Below are 21,892 nucleotides of genomic sequence, written 5' to 3' on the forward strand. Positions count from 1 at the left end.
CATTCCTAGTTACAAAAAGCAGGCTACCTGTACAATGCACACTGGCATTAGTGTTAAAATTAGTTTCTGCACAAATCCTTTTAAACCATATGCCTACATACTTATAGTTTAGAAAAAGATGTAAGGAAGGAGAAAATGCCACACTTAGTGGCACACTAAATAATTGTAGATACACAAATTGAGTCCTGCACATTGCTTACAGGTAACAGTAAGAAGGGTGAAAGACATTCATTATCGCTGGTGCATGTAAAGCCAGTTGGCAAATTCAGTCTTTTAAGTCACATTTAACAGACCATTTCGACATTCTCCCACTGACTTAAGACATAAGTACATACTTTTAAAGTTTTGCTAACCAGCTGTGGATCTAAGCATAGGCTTCAGTGTTCTGCTTATCTGCTGCCCCAAAAATGTCTCTAAGGCACTGCTGCAGGTCAAAAAACAAAGGAGTTCAGTTCAAAGGACAGAACGACCTGGATAAAGGAGAAGAAAATTGTATAAGCCTCCCCTACCCCTGAATTCTAGATATTGGATCTCAAAAGGACACTGTAGCATTAGAGAGGTTAGAGTAAAAGGTGACAGTTACTTGACTTTTCATACAAAGAGACTGAAAAGACCAAGACCGTCAAGCAACTCAGAGCTGAATTATAATATAAGGCTCTCCATCTCCTCCCCACAGCATAAGTGGACTATGTAACACACCAATTCAGGACGCAAGTACTAAAAATATAGCATGAGTCAGAAGAGGCAGTGAAGATTAACACAGATAAGAATATCTGGTTATAGTAGTCACTACAACAAACTCTAGAAGGAATAGAAATCCTCAAAGTTAAGCTTTTAACCCCATCTCTGAACTTTAAAGATCGAGATCAAATTTTAACAGGGACAGATTACTAAAGCTCCTTCTTCCTGAAGCCTACAGTGCCAGCCACTCTCTGAAGTGAACTATTGGACAAGGTGTGCTTCAATTACTATTTTTCAGTCAAGTTTCCCCAGTATGGAAGTTTTAGCAAAAAATTAAGAGCAGTGGTAGAAATAGAAACTATTTCTTAACTAGTTGCATTGATCTAAAAATGATTTTTAAAAAAGAAAGCAATTCAGGCACATAAGCAATGGATGTTTTAAAATCTGTTATTTTCACTGGTTGTACACCAATTTTCAGATGCAGTGTTTTTGTTTGTTTTACCGTTGATTTATTTTTTACTAAAATCTCTACAGTAACATATAAAACCAGGTTGCACAAGCAACAGTCAAAACAAATGCCACAGCTTATATGTAACATTATGTCAGTCTCCTGTTTTTCATCTATTACTGTAACCGCAAAACAAGAGCTTTGTCATCACACAACCTTTTCCCGAGAGCAAAAGGATATTTTCAATGTTTCTGCGTAAGTTTTCGTTGAGTTTTGCTTCGAGTTCACCAAGTTCTTCTTCTGCCTTTCTAACATCTTTTTGCAATTCAAGCCGAGATTTCCTTGTGTCATAATAACCTCCAGTCAAAGCACCACGATGGCTGACTTGATCACCTAAGAGCATTAACAGAATGAGACTATAAACTGCACACTACACACTCTCCATAATGTTCAGAGCAGTTTCTACAACACAACTTAACAGATTAACTATAACATTTCAACTAACCTACAGAAACGCTGCATCAGTATCAGGAATCACATATGTAAGTTTACAGTAATTAGGGAAATGTTTATTTCTGTATTCAATTTAAAGTGAATTTCCTTCCGCAAGACCACAGAGAGCTATGATCTCCTTTAAGCATTAGCCAATTTTTTTTTTGTTTTTAATTAACTTCTGAAACCATGCAGCTTGAAGGAAAAAAAAAAACTTATATTAAGGGGAAAATGTAAATGCCTAGCACTACCAGTTTAAAAAAACCAAAACCCTCAGATCTTCTGTGAGGGAGAAAACAAAAGAGAGCCTGAGTAACTAGCAGCATCTGTGGCTTGTAGAGTATACTATCACTGAAAAATTAATAATTTCCTCCTCAGACATCCCTAGAAATTTTTTCAGATTGACTTGAAGAGACAAAAAGACAACAATAAGCCTGCGAGCAATCTTCTCTTCAAGAACAGGCAATTAACAAGAGATATAGATTATTTCAGAGAACATAACATGTAAATGTGTCTGTATCCTGGTTCCGGCTGGGATAGAGTTAATTTCCTTCCTAGTAGCTGGTACAGTGCTGTGTTTTGGATTTAGGATGAGAACAAGGCTGATAACACACCGATGTTTTAGTTGTTGCTAAGTAGTGCTTACACTAGTCAGGGACTTTCCAGCTTCCCATGCTCTACCGACTGAGAAGGCTGCAGGTGCACAAGAAGCTGGGAGGGGGCACGGCCAGGACAGCTGACCCAAACTGGCCAAAGGGACATTCCATACCATGTGACGTCATGCTCAGGACATAAACTGGGGAAAGCTGGCCAGGGGGGCCGCTGCTCAGGGACTGGCTGGGCATCGGTCGGCGGGTGGTGAGCAACTGCATCGTGCATCACTTGCTTTGTATATTATTATTTTATTTCAATTATTAAACTGTTCTTATCTCAATGCGCAATCCCTTCCGATTCTCTCCCCCATCCCACTGGCACAGCGGGAGTGAGCGAGCGGCTGTGTGGTGCTCAGTTGCTGGTTGAGGTTAAACCACAGTCTGGTACGCAGAAGAATTCACCTTGCACTTATCAGTAATTAACGCCATACATTCACACCCTAAACACTACTTTAAGTTTGTGGAAAACACCATAAATACTCCAGGAAAACAAACGCCTGTTAAATTGGATACAACAAATTGGATTAATACAAACCTAATCTGCTTTACAATTCTCAGGATGGAGATACATAGCTACTAACTTTTAGATCATAAGAAAATTCAACGGCTTGTGAAGAAGTTCTGTATTTTTAAGCACTGTACTTAACACCAAGTGCAACCTCGTACATCTCAGTCAAGTATACTGTTATTTAAAATAATCTTATTTTGACAACACTAACAGACGATGCTTAATGAGCCTCACATTCCAGCCATCCCATTTTTACAATAAATAATTTATAAAATTGCAATATTTACCTTCCAGAGTAATACAATCCATAGTGAAAGCTCTGGCCAGCTGGGTAGACACTTCCATGCTACGACAAATTAGAGTCTTTCCAAAAACATGTTTGAAAGCTTTGTCAAATCTTGGATTGTATCTCAGCTTACTGATCATAGGAATAGCATCCTGAAGTGACAGTGATTTTAATGAGAAGAACATATTGATACAAATATGGCATGTATATTGCAACTAATTCATACACAGAATTCAAGAGAGCCCTGAAAAAAAGAAACTACTATCAAGAGTAAAACCAGAATACACTCTAGCCTTATAACAAGAATTTCTAAGAGTTTAGCATATCTCAAATTCACTGAATATTAACATTGGCTTCACAATCAATAAACTTCTAGAATGAAAACTTCCAGAGCTGTGTATATCATTATTTACATACAGGATGTCAAACCTGAAATCAAAGCACAATATTGCGAATGATACTTTGGAAATAAACAGCTGTCAGTTGGTAGAAGGATGACACACTGACTGAACATTCCTAAGACAAACACATAAACACTCTATGGAAATCAAGTGCAAGATTTTGCAATTTTAGCTTTTAACAGCTAGGCTTCAGCCTTAAGCCAACTAAGAGTCTGCCAGGAATCTCATCCGAGTATTAAACTGCTACTGAAACAAGTTGAGTAAGTATCATAAATTGGCGGTACAATTTTTTTCCTCAAAAAAATTAGTCCTTTCTGTAGAGAGCAGGACACAAACATTACTAGTAAAACTGTGTTAAAGCCTTCCCAAAATAAAGACACTACAAGTCTGGTTGTTTCCTGTTTATTTTTTCCTACGTTTATCTGAGGAAAAAAGAAAAAAACAAACTATTTTTAAAGAACTTATTCTACCATGATTATTGTAGGAAGCAGTTAACATTTACACAATTAATTCACTACTAAAATTTCAAATAAGAGCAGATACTTTCTGAAATCTATTTCAGAATTACTTTTAAATGGTTGTCACTGAAGGTTTATTTATGCATTTTTAAATATAAAAACACAACTCATTTCCAATAACTTTGAGAAATTGTCTACAGCTATAACATGTAACATGGCTCTTCAGCTTTTGTCCATGGCAGCAATTCCACCTTGAAGAATTACAATTCAGTAATTCAGGTAATTATCAATTATCAGGTTACAATAAAATTCTACTTCTTTTTAGTATCACCTATTTACTTGTAGGGTGAAGTTAAAGTTTAAAGAGCAAATACCTAGTAGGAAAGTTAAGTATTTTCCTGTAACAGAGTTTATGTTGAGAAGCATACATTAGAAATAGTATTTAATTGCAGACATTCAGCAGCAAAGCAAGTTGTGGGCAATAAGCAATATACACAAGCAACTCAAAATATAAGGCTTTACAATTATCAAGTAGAGGAAGGTTCAAAAGGAACTCTAACTCACATTAGTCTCCGGATAAGCAGTATCTCTAACATCCAGCTTGTTCAGAGGGAGGAAAGTAACTTCTCCAGGAAGGTTCATTTTGTTAAATTCCATAAGGATCTTTGTACTGACCTCATCAGAATCCACAATGTGATAAAACAACCTAATTAACAAGCCCAACAAATAAGCAAAACTTTACTATGCTAAAAGCACTAATATATTTGTATGGAAACAGTAAGCATACAAGTACCACTAAATAACATATCAACATAAAGCTGCATTACATTCTCTTCAAGCCTGTGCCTTAGAATAAGCAAGTGGATACACTCTATTCACTTTCATTACAATAGAATCAGGCAAGAATTTTGCATTCCACCCTCCAGTCACAAGAGCAGCTCAATATGCGTACAGTGTCACTGTGTACATTGTCTTTTTTCATTCAACTGCAAACCTCTGTCCTCCATACCGTACAATATTCAGCCCTCTTTGCATGGATTTACAGAGTTTGCATCTTACGCCTATGACTTGCATCTTACAATCCTATGACTTACACAATCAACAGAAACAGAGACCACATCTACCTCCCTGTGCATGACTGGGACTAGCATCAGAGGGATTGAAATAAGTGATCTTTTTTTTGCAAGTTGAACTCGTTTGCTTGTTACTGCTTTTTCCAAACTATGGGGCACAACACGATTCATAGAAAACTGTTAAGTACTTCGAAGAAACACCCTTATTCATACAGACACAGATGTTTCAGATGAGGGACTCCATTTCAAATTGTGGTAGCATCAACATTTCCATACAATAGTTTGCAAGATCATGTCACCTCTGTCCTCTTTCCTGCCCTTATGCCACTATCTACATTTCATTAGAACAAGAATTTGTATGACTACTCATGAATTGGAACAGGGGACTTGTAACATGAAAAGACAACTTAAATTAATTTGAAGTGTCAGATGCTAGACGAAGTGGCAGATCACCCAACAGGCACTTACTTCTTCTAGAACACACATTACACACAGACTCATTAACAGTCAGCATCTTTTCAGATAGCTTTTAAATAGCCGTTTTTGAAGGTTAGAGATCATCCTCACCCATGAGATTTTCTAGCGTAAGTGAAAGAATTCTTATTGACTGTTATCACCGAAACATCAGCATTGCTTACTGTAGAATTCTCCACACCAGAAGATGCTATCCACTTTATTCAGTATAGCTCAGCCTCACCACCAATCCTTCTCGTAAATGTCAGGAGTGTGGGTCTGGGGCCTTTTTTGGGCATCTTTGTGTGGTTTTGTTTTAGTTTTTTTTAGACAAAATCAAGAGCAGCTAGTGTTGATTTTTAGATAGGCAGGATTCTTCTTAGTTCCTTCTCAAAGGAATAGCAGTTTGATCATGCTATATAGAAGGCACTTTGACAAAAAAAAGATGAGAACTCAAGTTCAAAAGAACAAAACTTTCAGTAGCAACTGGCACCAAAAACTAAATTGTAACACTGCAGCTGCTTTAATTTAAGTAACACTGAAGGGCATGTAATTACCTGTTCCCTGCAGTAACTTCAACACAGGTGTAGAAAGCCGGTTCGCATTCAAAGTTATTCATCACAATACCATGATAGCCATTTAGAACGTGCTGGTTTATGCCTTTTCGACGGAAGTGCTCCAAAACTTTGTTTATGCTGTCTATACCATTCAAAATGGCCTGTTAAAATATAACTTATTATTGAGTTATTATATATTAACTGCAATTAAGAGATGTAGAAGTAATATCCATTTTACCTTTAACTTTGTGAAAGTCATAACCTTCTTTTTCACCAAGTTCCTGCTAATTAACCTACAGCTCTAACAGAAGATACCAAAGTATTTGAGTCCACCACCTTTCAGGGTCTTATTTTTTTTTTTAAAAAGGAAAGCAAAAAGATATCAGAAGAAATTTTTAGAAGTATTCCATTTCTACCTGGTCTACTTACCTCTCCCCAATTACCTTGAGCTTACAAAACCAATTTCCAAGTAGTTCTAGAGCTATAAATATTTGAAAAATTCAGCTTACAAATACAATTTGTCCATCTTAATTATGACAGTAAGACCATAACCAAAAGAAACAACTGTCATATCTTTCAGACATGACTATGACTTGTCCTTTAAGAATGAGAAGAAAAGCTTCCCTTCCACATGGAATTCTCAAATACAAGGTATCTTACCTTTCCTGTTGCTGCTCTGAGAAGCTGCTGTTTCTTTTCTAAATCCTCCCGCTTTGCGGCGAGAGCTTGCTGTTCTGCATTCTCTTCTCTCCATAGATAACTACAGAACAAAAATAATGAAAATATCTTAAGTGTGAATGAAGTCTTGAGGGTTTTTTTTATTATTATTACTATTCTCAAAGACTGCTAATCTAATGGGAAGGCGAAGTGCAGGGGCTCATACATGGCTGTATTTAAAAAAATACCTACGTGCCATGTTAACAACTACACAATTGGGGTCCTTCACATCATGTGAGGTTCAGACATATTTCAATTAATTACTAACTTTCTTTCGCTCTGTAGTTCATCCTTTTTATTTTTCACTTCATAGTATTTTCTGTCCAGTTCTTCAACACGAGCCTTCACTTCATTAAGATCCTGGTCTAGTTTCTAGCACAAAGAAAAGAACAGTATGAAACTACAGCTCTCCATGTTAAAAAAAAAAAAAAATCACTTTCATTCAATCCTAAATTACTACTTAAAATTCAGAAACAATTCCTGCAAACATTTTAACCAGTTTACAACAAACTGCAAAAGCACGAAGAATAAATACATCTTTGTAAGGGAGCAGTAACAAGGTGAAGTTATCAAGTGGACTGCAAGGCAGGCACCGAGTTGAACTGTGCATCTGGGTATTATTCACTGAATGTGAGTGAAATGGCTCAGTAAGTCATAGTAAGAAACTGAATCAAAACAGTAATTATCATACACCTATGTGTAATCATGCTCTGAAATAACATTTGTGACAAGAACATACATACTAGTCTTGCATACCATGCCATACTGCTATTAGTCAAAAAATCTTAGCCTGCTCTCCAGCAGTACTAGTACTTTACCACAGCTGCTGTCAACAGTATGCTGTTTAAGCCAATGCACAGACATCCTCCCCTTGCTCATTTAACACTTGCCATTTTCAAAGCCGCTCAGGGCTAGCACTCAGATAATATTTTCATAGTTATCTGTGTGCGGGGGGGACTAGCTGTGTTCTCAACATAACCAAGTTTTTCCAATCTAACTTTGCAAGCTCTCTATCCCATTCACCCAAGATACCCCTTTGAACAACAAAAAGCTATACAACTCTTAGCCTAAGCATAAATTGACCTTCCTTAAGGAGAAAAAGAAAACCAAGACATGTTTACAAAAGGAATCAAAGGTCACCTCAAATTTAACCTCTTCAATTCTATAGAATTCCTGTTGAGCAGTACAATACAGTCAGTGGTAAATGCCATTTCTTTCATTCACCGACTCAGAGAATCATTACTTTGCTAATGTGGGCCCCATCCAAACAGTATTTTAGCAGAAGACCATTGTCTCTGCACAACTACGCTCCTAGATTTTGTCAGACTGAGCCTCGATTTCAGTAGATATATTATTACACAAAGACCAAGAACACTGTCTATCAGCACACACAGGGTAGAGCATTGGCACTGGATGCTCTCCCACCATAAGTGCAGGGATTTTCACTCCTGCAGCTCCTAGCAGGAGTGATATTTTTGGATTGTACTGCTGTGTTTGCAGTGTAAGAGCTGTTTCTGAATGGAAATTACAATCTAAGAGTTATGCAGATAATACTGAGACAGATTAATCTCCTAACATGGATAGGGATGCAACTTCTAACCAGCTGCAATCGTGGTGCAAAGTTGCAGTGCTTGCAGCACAGTTTAAGATCCTCTGTTTAGGGAAAATAAGAGAAGAGTGAGAGCAACCAACGCAGACCTCTATAAAAACATAACAAATTGTTATCTATATGAAATGGCAATGTTCAACAAAGACAACAGCAAGGCAGATCTAAGTTTCTTCCTGAAAACTCAGGCCAAACACAGGGGAAAGTACCAGAAAGAAAGTCAACATACGGAGTGAAGTTAGATGCAGTGCTAAAGGGAGTTTAGACTTTATCTGCAGATGTTTTCAGTAATACATTTTAAAAATATCTCACCCAACCAGAAAGTCTCATCCTCCTTATAAATAGGCACTAAAGTCTAATTGTGCAAGATCAGATTGAGTATTTAACCCTTCTCTCAAAAATACTAAGAAGTAATAAGCGGAAAACTTACACTGTACTGTTCCAAGTTTTTCTCCTTGTTTGCCTCTGTATCCTCTAAATCCTTGTGTATAGCTGCAATCTGCCGCTTCTTGTCATTGATGGCTTGATCTAAAGACTTCAGTTCTTTCTTTATCCACTTATCCCTTTCTTCTTTGGAAGTAAACTGGCTTCCTCGACCTTGTTTTGCATAAAGATCTGTTCTTTCCTGCGTAGCCTGTGCAAGTCTATTTTGAGAAGGGAAAGCCATGCTGTATTATAAAGAAATCTTGAATTTATTAAGAGCAAGCATTAAGAATTACCATAAGAATTTTCAAAAAGTGTCAAACCAGGCTCTAAAACTTAAGCACCAAATCCGTAACAGAAAGAAAAGGATCATGTTATAGATCATAAAATCACCCAGAAGACTTCACAAAACAAAAAGTTGACAATAGCCCACAAAAGTGGTTAAGCTTAAAAATCAGTTTCACCAAATACTGTTCCGCTCCCGACAATAAAGGAGGGTTTTTACAGACCATCTGTAGTACATATAGCTACCCCATTCTCAAGCAACAAGTACAACTCTGAGTTAATTGCACATATAGATAGCATTGATAGTATCTTAGTTTTTTTTAAAAATGCTATGACTCCCCGCTGTAGAATGCCACAGACCTAGCAATTCCCCTCTCTTCTTTTTCTTTTACACTGTTGAATTTCGGCTCTGTTTCTGCTAATTCTTTCTGCTTCTCCTCAATCTTCTCAAGAAGCTTTTGCCTCTCTTTTAACAGTCTTTTCTGAAAGACAAACAAAGCAGTATTTAAAGTTAAGTAATATCAGGATGTATTATTAGATAAATACACGCTTATAAAGAATAATTTAATTGTAAGATTGCAAGATGCCATTGGTTATCAGATACTATGCTGTTTCAACACTTAACAGAAGTGAATTCAGTTCCAATCAGGATAGCAAAGAGGGATGAAATGAAGCACTCTCAAGAAGCTGAACTATGCAAGCAAGGAAGGTCTGTATATGGGCCAAACAACCAAGTTCAAATTAGTGCTACAAACAAAAACCTCCTTCCCAACACTTGCAGCAATTAAGATCAAGAGAATTATAGGTGCTTGATTTTGCAACATGCAGGATGATAAATAAATGATCATAACACAGGAGTCTATGTTTACATCCCCTAGAAGCACACAAGAGACATTACAAAGAACTAAGATATCTGTCTGGCAAACCTTAGAAAGTAATGAAAGGCCGCAGTCTAAAAACCAAAACTTCAATGTACGAGTATACTACCATGTGCCAACGGCGTTTTAAGACTTCACCACTGTTAACGTACCCTTTGTTCACTGTTGCCAGCCAATTCATCCTGCAGGTCTTTAGCCTTCAGCTCTAATTTAGTCCTCTGTTTAATCTGCTCCTGCCTTTCAGCACTAAGTTGTTCTTTCTCTTCTTTCATTGCCGAAATCTTGGTTTTCAGTTCTCGAACTTGCCGTTCTATTTCCTATGCAAATTTAAGTATGTAGTATCTTAAACACTGCACGCACATTTCAGTATCTATCAAAACTCACACGATCGTTATTAAGTAGATCAAGATACACTGTAAGTGTGAAAAACTTCTCCCCTTTCCAGACAGGATGAAAGCATAAATTAGAATTTAACATGGTTTTAAGACACCCACCCCCCAAAGAAACCAAACACAAAGCAAAACACACCTCTGGAGAGCCCTCGTTAAAAGTATTTTTACCTCCATTTTATCCCTAGCATCTTGCTGTGCATCTCTCAGCTGCCTGGATTTCTCCCCACTTGTCTCTCGTTTGGCAGAAAGCTGTATGGAAATATCACCAATAGCTTAAGTAGCAAGATTCTGTTTTAATAGTAGTTCCAGAAAGAAAATGATTTGTCAAAGTAGTGAAGAACATTGACAGGATTCTATCAAGGAACGCAAGGAAACGTTGGCAAAAAGCAAATAAACAGCTCACGTTATATTTTATATTAGCCAAGATAGATATTTTACCTCATCAAGCTTAGCTCGGGTTTCATTAAGCTCCTGATTATAAATGGTGTATTCTAACGCTCTCCTCATTTTATCCCATTTCTGGTACTGAGCCAGCTCTTCTTTCTCCTCTTCTAGGGTATGCAGTCGCTCTTCAATGTACTTCAACAACTCATTGATCTTCTCTCGCTTGCCCTCTTTAGAAAAGATGACAAGAGTGAAGTTCAGTTAAACACACTAATGCATTCCCACACCTTTAAAGCTACCGAATCTCCTCTAGCGATTACCTATTTGTCAACAGTTATGAAATGTGAAAAGGAGAACCCGTGTCCGAAGTTACCCAAAAAACCCCATCCTAACAACAGAACTGTTGATACTAGTTATGTAAGGCAACACAAGCATGTACTCTCTTGGCTCACACACTTAAAATAATTATAGACTATACTACATAAACTTTAGTGTTTGCATAGCAGTAGGTATCCTGATTTTTGGATCACTGCCAGCTGACATCACTCGTGTTTTGAGCAGTACAAGTATCTCTATTAGCCTACCTAAAAAGTTTTATTAGTAAAAGTTCACATGAAGCCACTTATTAAACCTTTTGAGATATTTAAAATTCAAGGAGGAAACATAACGTTCTGTATCGTTTAACATACCACAAATAAAATCTATCTAGCAATTAGCTTTACTGAAAAAGCCATAAACCTTTAATGGAATTACTGTGGCATAAAAAATTCATTTCTTAAACTATTTACCTGTTTCTTTCATTAGTGAAATACTCTCTTCTTTACGTTCATCGTACACTCTGGTACCAGCTACTTCTCTTAGTAACTTCAGCCTTTGAGAGTCAGGAGCTGTGGCCATCTGGTTGATCTGAAAATTCAAGATCTATGATTTCAACAGCCTGCTCTGGATGTATGGCTAACCACAACAGATCAAAGATTGCACTTTTTTTGCTGTGCCTGCTTGCCTGAGGCTTTGGCAGGAAGATTCAGATACCTAGTATATACCATACTGCTTTCCTTTTGAAACAATTACTTTAGGATGGCAAGTATTTTGCTTGTAATGAATTTTGTTCATTTTCAAGTGCTACCAGTTATTGCTAAAACTCAAGATACTAGCATTACGTAAACTGAAGAAATCATTACCTGCTCAAAATTACATTTACAGAAACTCAAGCTTGGGCTTTAAGTCCTGGTGCTAAACCAAACAGTTTAAACACCCCCATAAAACCATACCAAAATGCAGGGGTTATAAATCTTAGAATAATTCAGGTCGTGAAACACTCATTAATACAACATTAAATCAGTCAGGTAAAACTCACTTTCCTTCAATAGAATTTCAGTGGTTGCATCCTTTTATAAGGTAACTGTTTCTAATTTGTATTATATTAAAACCAGTATGTGCATTTTAGCTGTGAGAGTCATGTGCACCAATCCCCACCACAAAATAAGTGACTTTCCAGCTGAAGCTATTTCTTCCAAATACACACGTTCAGCTGTATAGGAAAATTTATCCTGATAAACATTTGAGAGACTGCTGCGTCAGCATTTCTGCCATCAAGTGCTCCCTCCTCAAGTATCCTGCATTCCCCTTTTAAGTATGCCTTTCAGTTATCTTCTGGAGCTGAGAGTTATCAGTGTTTCCATGGTGTCCCACCCTGTGAGCCATTACAAGTAATCTGTCCTTTGTCTCCAGATCTGGGTGTCCTTTGAAAGCTCTGGTAAGCGTGCTTAGGTCTTGAAGACCAGTTAATACAGGCCATGCTGCGAGCCCTTTCTCTGCTTTGTGCTCACTTTTGGTGCTTCCACATGTTTCCATTCATCCTCCATTAACAGTATTTTTAGCCTCTTAAAATTCTCTACAATTACTTTACTGCCTCATCTTAAGGTCCAGAAATCTATGAATTTACACTGAAATAGTCACAGGAACTAAGTTTGCTTTTTATTTAAGTATACAGAAAAGCACGTGATTGCAAAGATTACCATTAAAAAACCACTTTTCTAAATATCAACATTACAGACATTAAAACTTTTTTCTCAAAATCGACATAAACTACTAAAACAGTAGTATTTGCAAAAGTGGCATCTACAAGAAATGTTTCAAACTAAAATGGATGTAGATTTTGGTTTACTTCTACAGTGACTGAACTAAGTTTGGCATCTAGGAAACATGATACCCTTGATAGTGATTTCTTCCACTTAGTGAAAAAGAATCTTACCTTTCCTTGTTTGACAATATAGTAGGGATTACTGCGAGAAAATCCAGCACTTTCAAGAAGGTTCATTACATCATTTTTCCTGAAATGTTATTGTGAATGTATTAAAAAAAACTTACAGTAACAGTGACAGCTGTAAAAATTCAGTAAAATATCACAACTATACCTCAAATACTATAATCACTATGTGCAGTGCATGCTCTGTTTGAAGAAGCTTCCTTATTTGATAATAGCTAATTCTAAAATGAAATGAGAATAAAAATGGAAAGATATCTAAAATGCTATAACATTGGAAGGAGATTAAGAAAGAAGCATCTTGAGGCAAAGAGGAGGCAAATACAGGTAAAGATATCACAAAGAAGGATATGAAACAACCTAAAGTATGGTAACTCTTCTATTTAAAAAAGCCCTGAAATAAATATTATATAAGCAGTTAAACATCACATTAATTAATGGATTAAACTGCAAATTCAAAGTCTGCTGTCTATTGCACAAGGACTGATGTCCTTGCTGTCAAACTACCGGTACTCAGTGCTACACAACTAAATTAGTATTGCTCATGGAACTCATGAGAATTTATTTCACACTAGAGATGCACGTGTTCGGTGTGACTAGAGAATTTTACAGAAATACTACTAGTCTTATTCAGCTAAGGAAAAGAAGTACCTACGTCACCATTTTCTTGTCTAAGAAATATTGGTCCTTCTTGGCTCCAATGACTCTGCGAAGTGAGACTTCCTCTTTATCAATCTTAAGAAAACAAAACCCAGTAAATTCAACTGCTTGCAGTAGCTATGTATAACTAATCGAGAATGTTTATGGCACTTTTTACCAGAACTAACTCAAAAGAAGTTACTGTACTGAAGACTTCTATAATCCTGAGATACTAGAGTCTGAAGTGATCCCCATCTGGACAAGGGGATCGAGTGCTCCCTCAGTAAGTTTGCAGCTGACACCAAGTTGGGCGGGAGCGTTGATCTGCTCGAGGGTAGGAAGGCTCTGCAGAGGGACCTGGACAGGCTGGATCGATGGGCCCAGGCCAACTGTATGAGATGCAACAAGACCAAGTGCCGGGTCCTGCACTTCGGCCACAACAACCCCATGCAGCGCTACAGGCTTGGGGAAGAGTGGCTGGAAAGCTGCCTGGAGGAAAAGGACCTGGGGGTGTTGGTCGACAGCCGGCTGAACATGAGCCGGCAGTGTGCCCAAGTGGCCAAGAAGGCCAACGGCATCCTGGCCTGTATCAGAAATAGTGCGGCCAGCAGGAGCAGGAAAGTGATCGGGCCCCTGTGCTCGGCACTGGTGAGGCCGCACCTGGAATACTGTGTTCAGTTTTGAGCCTCTCACTACAAGAAGGACGTTGAGATGTTGGAGCGTGTCCAGAGAAGGGCAACGAGGCTGGTGAGGGGTCTGGAGAACAAGTCTTATGAGGAGCGGCTGAGGGAGCTGGGGTTGTTTAGCCTGGAGAAAAGGAGGCTCAGGGGAGACCTCATTGCTCTCTACAACTACCTGAAAGGAGGCTGTAGCGAGGGGGGTGTTGGTCTCTTCTCCCAAGTACCTGGCGAAAGGACGAGAGGAAATGGCCTCAAGTTGCGCCAGGGGAGGTTTAGATTGGACATGAGGAAAAATGTCTTTACTGAAAGAGTGGTTAAACATTGGAACAGGCTGCCCAGGGAAGTGGTTGAGTCACCATCCCTGGAGGTATTTAAAAGACGTGTAGATGAGGCGCTTAGGGACATGATTTAGTGGGCATGGTGGTGTTGGGTTGACGGTTGGACTCTATGGTCTTGGAGGTCTCTTCCAACCTTAATGATTCTATGATTCTATTTCTGAAGTAGTGTATTCAACTTACCGGTAACCTGTTGTCCGAATTGTCAAAAATAATTTCCACAAATGCTGAAATAACACGAGGACCTGTACCTTCCTAAGAAAGGAGATATTTTGGTTAGATAATTCCCACCTTACAAGAACTTTGAGCTCATTCATTTCCCCTTTTCCCTGACAATCCCACTTCCCCTTTCCTTCCAAGGATTTGAGAGTAAAGAGCATCTACGTAAGATCCAGTACATATATTTCTATTTCTGAAAATCTTGGACACACATTCACCGATGTGCATTACCAGCATAATGTATTACTTTGTAATAAATTCCCTTTTGCCAAAGGAAAACAAAAAAATGTTTAAGGACGCTTCCAAAATAACTGGCTTAAAATATCCCCAGCCCAGCAATTTACCATTTTTGTAGTAACACTCAAATGCATTAGTTTATTCTTTATTCTTGTTGTTTAACACCTTCACTTACATGCAACAAAGCCAGTCTCTGCTCTGGGCGAAGATGACTAAACTCATCACTGAGGACAAACTGAATTGCTGTAATAAAATAGTAAAGAAACAGAAGATTTATTCTTTCCTTTAGGGAGATATGCAGCAGTTTCTTTAACTCAAAACATACCGTTTTACTGTTGTATACTACAGTCATACCGCTGCTAATATCTTACAATGTTTCTTCATTAAAAACCTTAGTCTGCTTGGATCTTTATCACTCAGCCGGCTGTATACCAGAATTTCTCTGAAGAAGTCTCATTGTCACAACCTTACTAGTTCACTGCATAAGCATTAACAACGCTGCACAGGTAGGAATTCATGAGCTTTCCTCTACAAATACCTACCACAGGCTAGGTTAAAAATAACGCTAAAATGCTTAACACTTGGCAATTTATAAAGACTACCATCACAAAGGCCACTAACACCTCTGACTAGCATCTTTGCTCCCCCACTGATGCTCCCACCCCACAAAATCCCCCTCATAACCATACGTTAAAAGGTTATATAAGCTGTGCCATACTGCTATGGAATCAGCTTAGAATTCAGCCACTAAGAATGTCTGAAGTAACTGCAAGTATCACAATCAGTTTTCAGTGTGGGTGACTTTTAGAATCAGTTTCCTCCTGTAAATACTCCTCTGCCATTTAAAAATCTTAGAAGGCCCTTAGTAAGAGAAGCCAAATACTGGGGGAAAACCTGAAGGTAAGTATTAAACAAGTGCATTGAGATCTGCCTTTCATCATTGTCAAGTAATGACCAATCTGCCACTCCTTGCTGAGGAGGAACATTTGGTAAACCAACTTCCAGCAAAAACAAAGAAACCTGGTATCATCAGCATCCCCATGCTATTATATTAAGAAATCCATGCTTACCATAAAAAAAGTTGCTTTTTCCAGATCCATTCCTTCCCACTGAAAATTAAAACACAAAGTATACCCTCAAGTTGATACGAGTTAACATTGCAATGTACATTAAATTCTGCATATATTTATGCATTTATTAAAAAACAGAACCCAAATATAACAGCCAAACAAAATCTCAAGGGAATGAGGCAAACTTAGTAGGTGGATCACTTAATCATTGTCTGAGAACAAGAGAGCAGTCCTTTCCCCACTCAAATACATTACAATAACTTAGGAACTCCAACACTATTCCACAATGAGAATAATGGTTAACCCAATCCTATTTATTCCCATCCTTTTCAATACCGATCTCCCGGTGGATAAAAACAGTAGACATAAATCCAATTCTTCTGATCTCAGCATCTTTTTTTTTTATATTTAACCAAAGGAAATCACTTGCCTGTACATTCAGGTTGACTGTATGAACTTCAGGTAGAATATGAACTTCTTAATACTCCACTTGCTAATTCAGCAATGTTTTGTTTTAAAAAGACTGGAAGAAGTACTATTTCTATTTAAAAAATAAAGGTATAAGAACACTGCACTATGCTAACATATAGTAACCTCAGTGTTCATTCTGATGTGTTTCAGCAAGGCTCAGTGCCTTACCTTTAAGATCAGCACCTACTGTATTAAATTCAAAACTGCTTGCATTCCAGCAGCAATGAGCATCCCAGGCTTTTCATCCCTTCCTACCTACATGCCCTCCAGATTCACCTCATCCCCAAAACTACTTGGGATTGCTGCGAGGTCTTTAAAACGGCAAAAAATAGCGAAGCCGGATTTTTTTTTTCTTTTTAAAAACACTAATACCTGGATAAAGTCTTAGCTCCCACTGAAGTAACATTACATAATAGGACATGCTATTCAAGTCATATGCACGTTTTTTCCAGTCTCAGAGTAAATCCTGGCTACTAAGTTTTTATGTCCAAAATTGACTGTTTTCTGGTGGGTCAGCAGTCTCAAACTTGCTGCACAGTCACTAAAATCAATGAAAATGAAAAAGCAGGACCAGGCATCCATGGGCATCTCCATAGGAAGAGGCATAAGAATGGTGGACAACAACATGCTGCTAGATTAGGAGTTATGAAACTACACTTTGAAACTTGTATTATACTTTTTGACAATCCACATCCCAGAAATGCATTCATCCAAAGCTGGAAGAAAGAGGATCTTCTCTGCAGCAGTTTATAGTAGCTAGTGTGCTTACTTATCAAAAATGATCACACTTGCACACCAAAAAAAAAAAAAAAAAAAAAAAAAAAAATCCCATACAAATTCTCTGCTGCTGTTCCTGCAAGGACAGCCTTCAAAGGGGGTCTGGCTGATACAGAGATCTGCACATATGAAGGAATTTACAGACCTCACTCAATTTCTGAAGACTTGGACATACTATTGTCACAGTAAAATTGAATGCTAGCATTACTTTGCTGTAAGTAGAATACGCCTTGCGACATGTTACAGACAACTGCAAAGAAGTTTCTGAAACAGAAAATATAGTCATCAAATGTAGGCAGAATATTAAAAACTATAAAGGACTTTAATGGGAACATCATCTGAAATAACAGTGCAACTCCAGTTAGTATTAAAAGACAAGTATCAGAACTTACCAATGACGTTGTGTTTTGAGCTGAATGGGTCCACAATGGTTTGGTCCCTGTAGCTTCGAAAGCCCTGAATGATTACCTAATGAGAAGAGCGAGTTCTTTTAACGAAGTTGTCTCTGTTTGTAAGCAGTTTTTGAACTATGAGATTTTACAGAATATTCACATCAATTGCAGTTTTTGAACTATGAGATTTTACAGAATATTCACATCAATTATAACATATTTGACTTCCCCCACCCCTCCTGCACACACTTCAACCTTCCAGCTCAAGATCAGCAACTTACATCACAAAACTTGCCCCTCACCTAAGCATCACTTTAGGGACAGATTTTTCTCCCCACATCACAAGAGATGCTGGTACTTATCTAGGCCAAAGCACAGTGAACAAGAACGTTCTGAGAGTCTTTTTGTAACAAGCTACACAAAAAGATGCATTTGCATCAAATATTACATACAGGAAAGAAAACTCCAATATAACAAGTACTTATCCTAGCAGGGCCAGATTTACATTTAACTTTTATAACGCAATCCACATACAGCATAAGAATTCTATTTGCAAATTCTCCAAATAGAGCAACTGCAGACTGCAAAAACTATACCAGACTCTACCTATTTTACATGCCATACAGTCTTATTGTGTTTTACTGTGCAACCTAAAGGGAAAAGTAAAAAAGCAAGCTATCTTGTAGTTCTAGTAAAGTCACTTCCTAAATAGACAAATACAAACCTACAAATTAACTTCAGGAGCCACATAGCAAACAGCCATCTCGAAGCAGCATGTCAAATTTCAACTATTCAATTTCATTAGTGATTTGAGGTTTGCCAGGCCAAGTAACATACAAGGTACAGAGTGACAGTATCCCGATACTTCAGCAGTTTTACACAGCAGTGAAATTGATCCAGCTTCCAGCATACACATTCCAGCATTCAGTAACCTCTTCCAAACATTAAAGCTGTGCTGAAAGACTATACAGCAGCTTTGCTCTGCTCAGTAAGACATCAGAAAGACAGCAGCCATCTGAAAAGCTTTGATGTTTGCAGATCTTTCAGCAAGAACGTTTACAAAAGGACTAGAGCTGACATTTAATCGTTATGTCCTTCACCCAGCTCTTCCCCAGCAGAAGCAAGATATTGTTAAGATAATGCCAATGTTCCACCGTGATAGCTATCATAAACTAAGAATTACTTGTTAGGAAGACAGCAAAACGTCTTACAAGATATTTCTCAATATTATTACCGCTGAAGTTTAGAATGTGAAATTATTTAGACTTTGTTTTGTTTGTAAGGTCTATGGTCCCATCACCATTTTCTATTCTTTTTAACATGTCATCCCTTCTCTCACATCTTCAAATAGCCCATGTTCCACAAGATGAGCATAATACTTGGTATCCAAAAGAAGCACATATAAAACGTCAGCAAAAAGCCTAGAATTTGTACTGTAAACATTAAAGCAAGCCTTTTCCCCCTACTATAAAAGCCTACATTAACTGTACACCTGAGCAACTCAAGAAACAATTACTTTCAGAACCACGTTCATATTCTGTAATATTCTGGTAGCACATTATGCAAACGGTGGGGAAAAATTCCTGTCCATAAAATTTACTAGACAGAAGACTGGGAGAAGAAAGTGCCCTGATTTATTCATGTCAAGTTCGGTCTTAAGTCTTTCTCCCACTATGTGACAGCCCATTATCAAGCATTATCACAGAAAACTCTGCTTACCACCTGTTTATACTAATGGATTAAAACCATCTCACTAATACTGAATGAAAATGCCATGCCAGATGGCAAATCAAGCACTCAAGTTTATAAAAATTGAAATGAAATAAAACTTAAAAGACACTAACTAACTTTTAGTCAGAAATCACAGATGTAGTGCTCTTCCCAGGCACTACATCTTCCTTGTCAAATCCTCTTTGCAAAATTATTTCATTACTGGAATCTGAAGCTAAGAATATGGGTAGGCAGAAAATTCCTAATCCTTGACCATCAAACATCAGATCTAAGAAACAGCAGCTATTTTGGAAAAGCAATAGTCTGCCACTTCCTCCAATACTTTGCCTATCTAAACCTCTTTTGAATTGCAACTGTCTATGCTCCCTCTCCTCGGGCAAGACACAGTTCTCATTACGTACCTGCACTGTATTCAGATCTAAATCCAAAGCAACTGTATTGGAAATAGTTAAGGATTTCAGAATGTAATGGACCAAACTACAGAAAACAAGTTTAAGGCAATGTATTAACTGAAGACTACCCAGTCACTGTGGCTGTGAACACAGACCCCCACCTCCCCTACAAAAACAGTCTGCCTCATCTGCCAGATGGAGACTTTCACAATAGCAAGCTTTGCCTCAGTACCAGTGGCTTTCAACGGGAAAAACAGGAACAGCAAATCTTACTCGGGTCTTGCCACCAACTCTAGACCACAGCAACTATGTTCACTCATTCTGATTCTGAAAAATAAATAAAAAGTTAAAAACCAAACAAAACAAACAACACTTGGCAAACTGCTGCTTCCCAATTCACTAGATTTCAAGAAAAAAAAATGAAAAGAATAGGAAAAAAATTTGGTCTCTAGTACTTTTACAGTTTGCCGATAATATTCTAAAAACATACAGAATGGGATAATTCATCTACTTTATTCTCATAAGAACCTGAAAGCCTCTTCAAAAAGGTAAGAACAACCAATCATTATTTCTTGGACATTACTATAGAAGCACAAACTTTTACCACCCACATACTTAGGCACCACAAGAGTACGATACAGGCAGACTCTGAACACCATTTCCCCCCACTCTCAAAGTTTTTTCCTAGACGGCTTCTCAAGTCATCCATCCTACATATTTTGAAACATCACAACTTCTTTAGTGCCTTGTATAGCCTCAGATTAAGACTTAAATAATTTTAATCTTCGAACTCCAGGAATGATTTCTGGGAAGCAACAAAATAAGGGATATTGGTGGAACCAAATTCACCCTCATCCGTTTTATTCTCACGTTCACACCTTGTAATGCTCTCTTCTATACGTCCTATAACAGTATTGATTACTGACCACTTAAATTTCTTTTATTCTAGATGAAACTCATTCCCCTGTTCTGACTTAATTTGGACTTCTTACTCTGACACTATGTATCTTCACTACTGTTTACTTTTGTGCAATTCAAGTCTGGAGAACAAGAATTCTTATTCAAAGACTTTAAAGCAATGTGCGCACCTGCAATGATAAGTATGATTTACTAAAACACGATCAAAAGGCATTTGAAACACTCCCTAGTCAGCCAAACAGTCGATGAAAACCCGATTTCTATGTAGAACATGCACCTTCAAACACCATGAAGTATTCTTCTCAATAAAGATACCCGTAGGGTGTCAGACAGACAGGTAAATTTTGAGTCCGCTGAGAAATGAGAATCCTAGTAAGCTTTGTATGAACATGCACAGGCAGTGATATGAAAGCAGCCATAAAAATTCAACCATACTGTGCAATATACTATGAATACGACTGTAGAAATATAGTACAGAAATAACACTAATGATCGTCTCAATCTTAAGAACTGTTTGGAAAAGGTCCACACAAGGCCCTTCTTTTTAACTGAAGGTTAGCTCTAGATTGCTTGTCAAGAATGAAGTATAATAAGTTAAATGGTCCATGCCCCGGGGCCTAAGGCACCACCTCAATACAAACAGTAACTGTTGTTTCTCCCGGGGGAAGGGGCAGACAGAACCAATTTGAATTGAAACCCCAAACACAGTCACGTTTCCCCACTGAAACCACATGCAGATTTAAAAAAAAAAAAAAAAAAAGGCAAAAAAGAAGAGAACCCACAACTTTAACAGCTGAAAGACGCCGCCTGACAGCTGAGGAGAGCCCTTTCTTTGCGTACGAGCCCCGTGTGGGTACGAGCCTCCCGGCCTTGGGTCGGCCGTCGCCTGGAGGGCCGGGACACCAGGGCTGCTCCGTCCAAAGGGTCCCCACAGAGCCCGCGAACAAGTCCCAGGTCCAAGAGGGCCTCCCCCCAACGCCACTTCACACCTGCAATGAATGAAACCAGCCACGGGAACCGGGGAAGGAAAGGCACCCACCAGCCTACATGGCGGACTTGCTCCGTGGCTG

At 38.1% G+C, this 21,892-nt stretch overlaps 1 protein-coding gene across 1 annotated transcript in view; it reads right to left on the minus strand.

The window, feature by feature from the left end:
* The window catches only part of SMC3 (structural maintenance of chromosomes 3), a 34,638-nt gene that overhangs the window by 6,801 nt on the left and 5,945 nt on the right, over positions 1–21,892 (minus strand). The window contains exons 3-21 of the mRNA XM_009326054.1: positions 21,663–21,811; positions 17,782–17,857; positions 16,142–16,180; positions 15,247–15,314; positions 14,799–14,870; positions 13,617–13,696; positions 12,950–13,028; positions 11,484–11,601; positions 10,750–10,925; positions 10,480–10,560; positions 10,072–10,236; positions 9,402–9,523; positions 8,764–8,977; positions 6,996–7,099; positions 6,671–6,770; positions 6,011–6,171; positions 4,492–4,633; positions 3,070–3,220; positions 1,368–1,522 (exon numbers count right to left, since the gene is read on the minus strand). Coding sequence (XP_009324329.1) covers positions 1,368–1,522; positions 3,070–3,220; positions 4,492–4,633; positions 6,011–6,171; positions 6,671–6,770; positions 6,996–7,099; positions 8,764–8,977; positions 9,402–9,523; positions 10,072–10,236; positions 10,480–10,560; positions 10,750–10,925; positions 11,484–11,601; positions 12,950–13,028; positions 13,617–13,696; positions 14,799–14,870; positions 15,247–15,314; positions 16,142–16,180; positions 17,782–17,857; positions 21,663–21,811 — 2,252 coding nt within the window. The remainder of the gene's footprint in view (positions 1–1,367; positions 1,523–3,069; positions 3,221–4,491; positions 4,634–6,010; positions 6,172–6,670; positions 6,771–6,995; positions 7,100–8,763; positions 8,978–9,401; positions 9,524–10,071; positions 10,237–10,479; positions 10,561–10,749; positions 10,926–11,483; positions 11,602–12,949; positions 13,029–13,616; positions 13,697–14,798; positions 14,871–15,246; positions 15,315–16,141; positions 16,181–17,781; positions 17,858–21,662; positions 21,812–21,892) is intronic.

This window comes from Pygoscelis adeliae, unplaced genomic scaffold (genome assembly GCF_000699105.1).
Source record: "Pygoscelis adeliae isolate BGI_AS28 unplaced genomic scaffold, ASM69910v1 Scaffold4, whole genome shotgun sequence".
NCBI lineage: Eukaryota > Metazoa > Chordata > Aves > Sphenisciformes > Spheniscidae > Pygoscelis > Pygoscelis adeliae.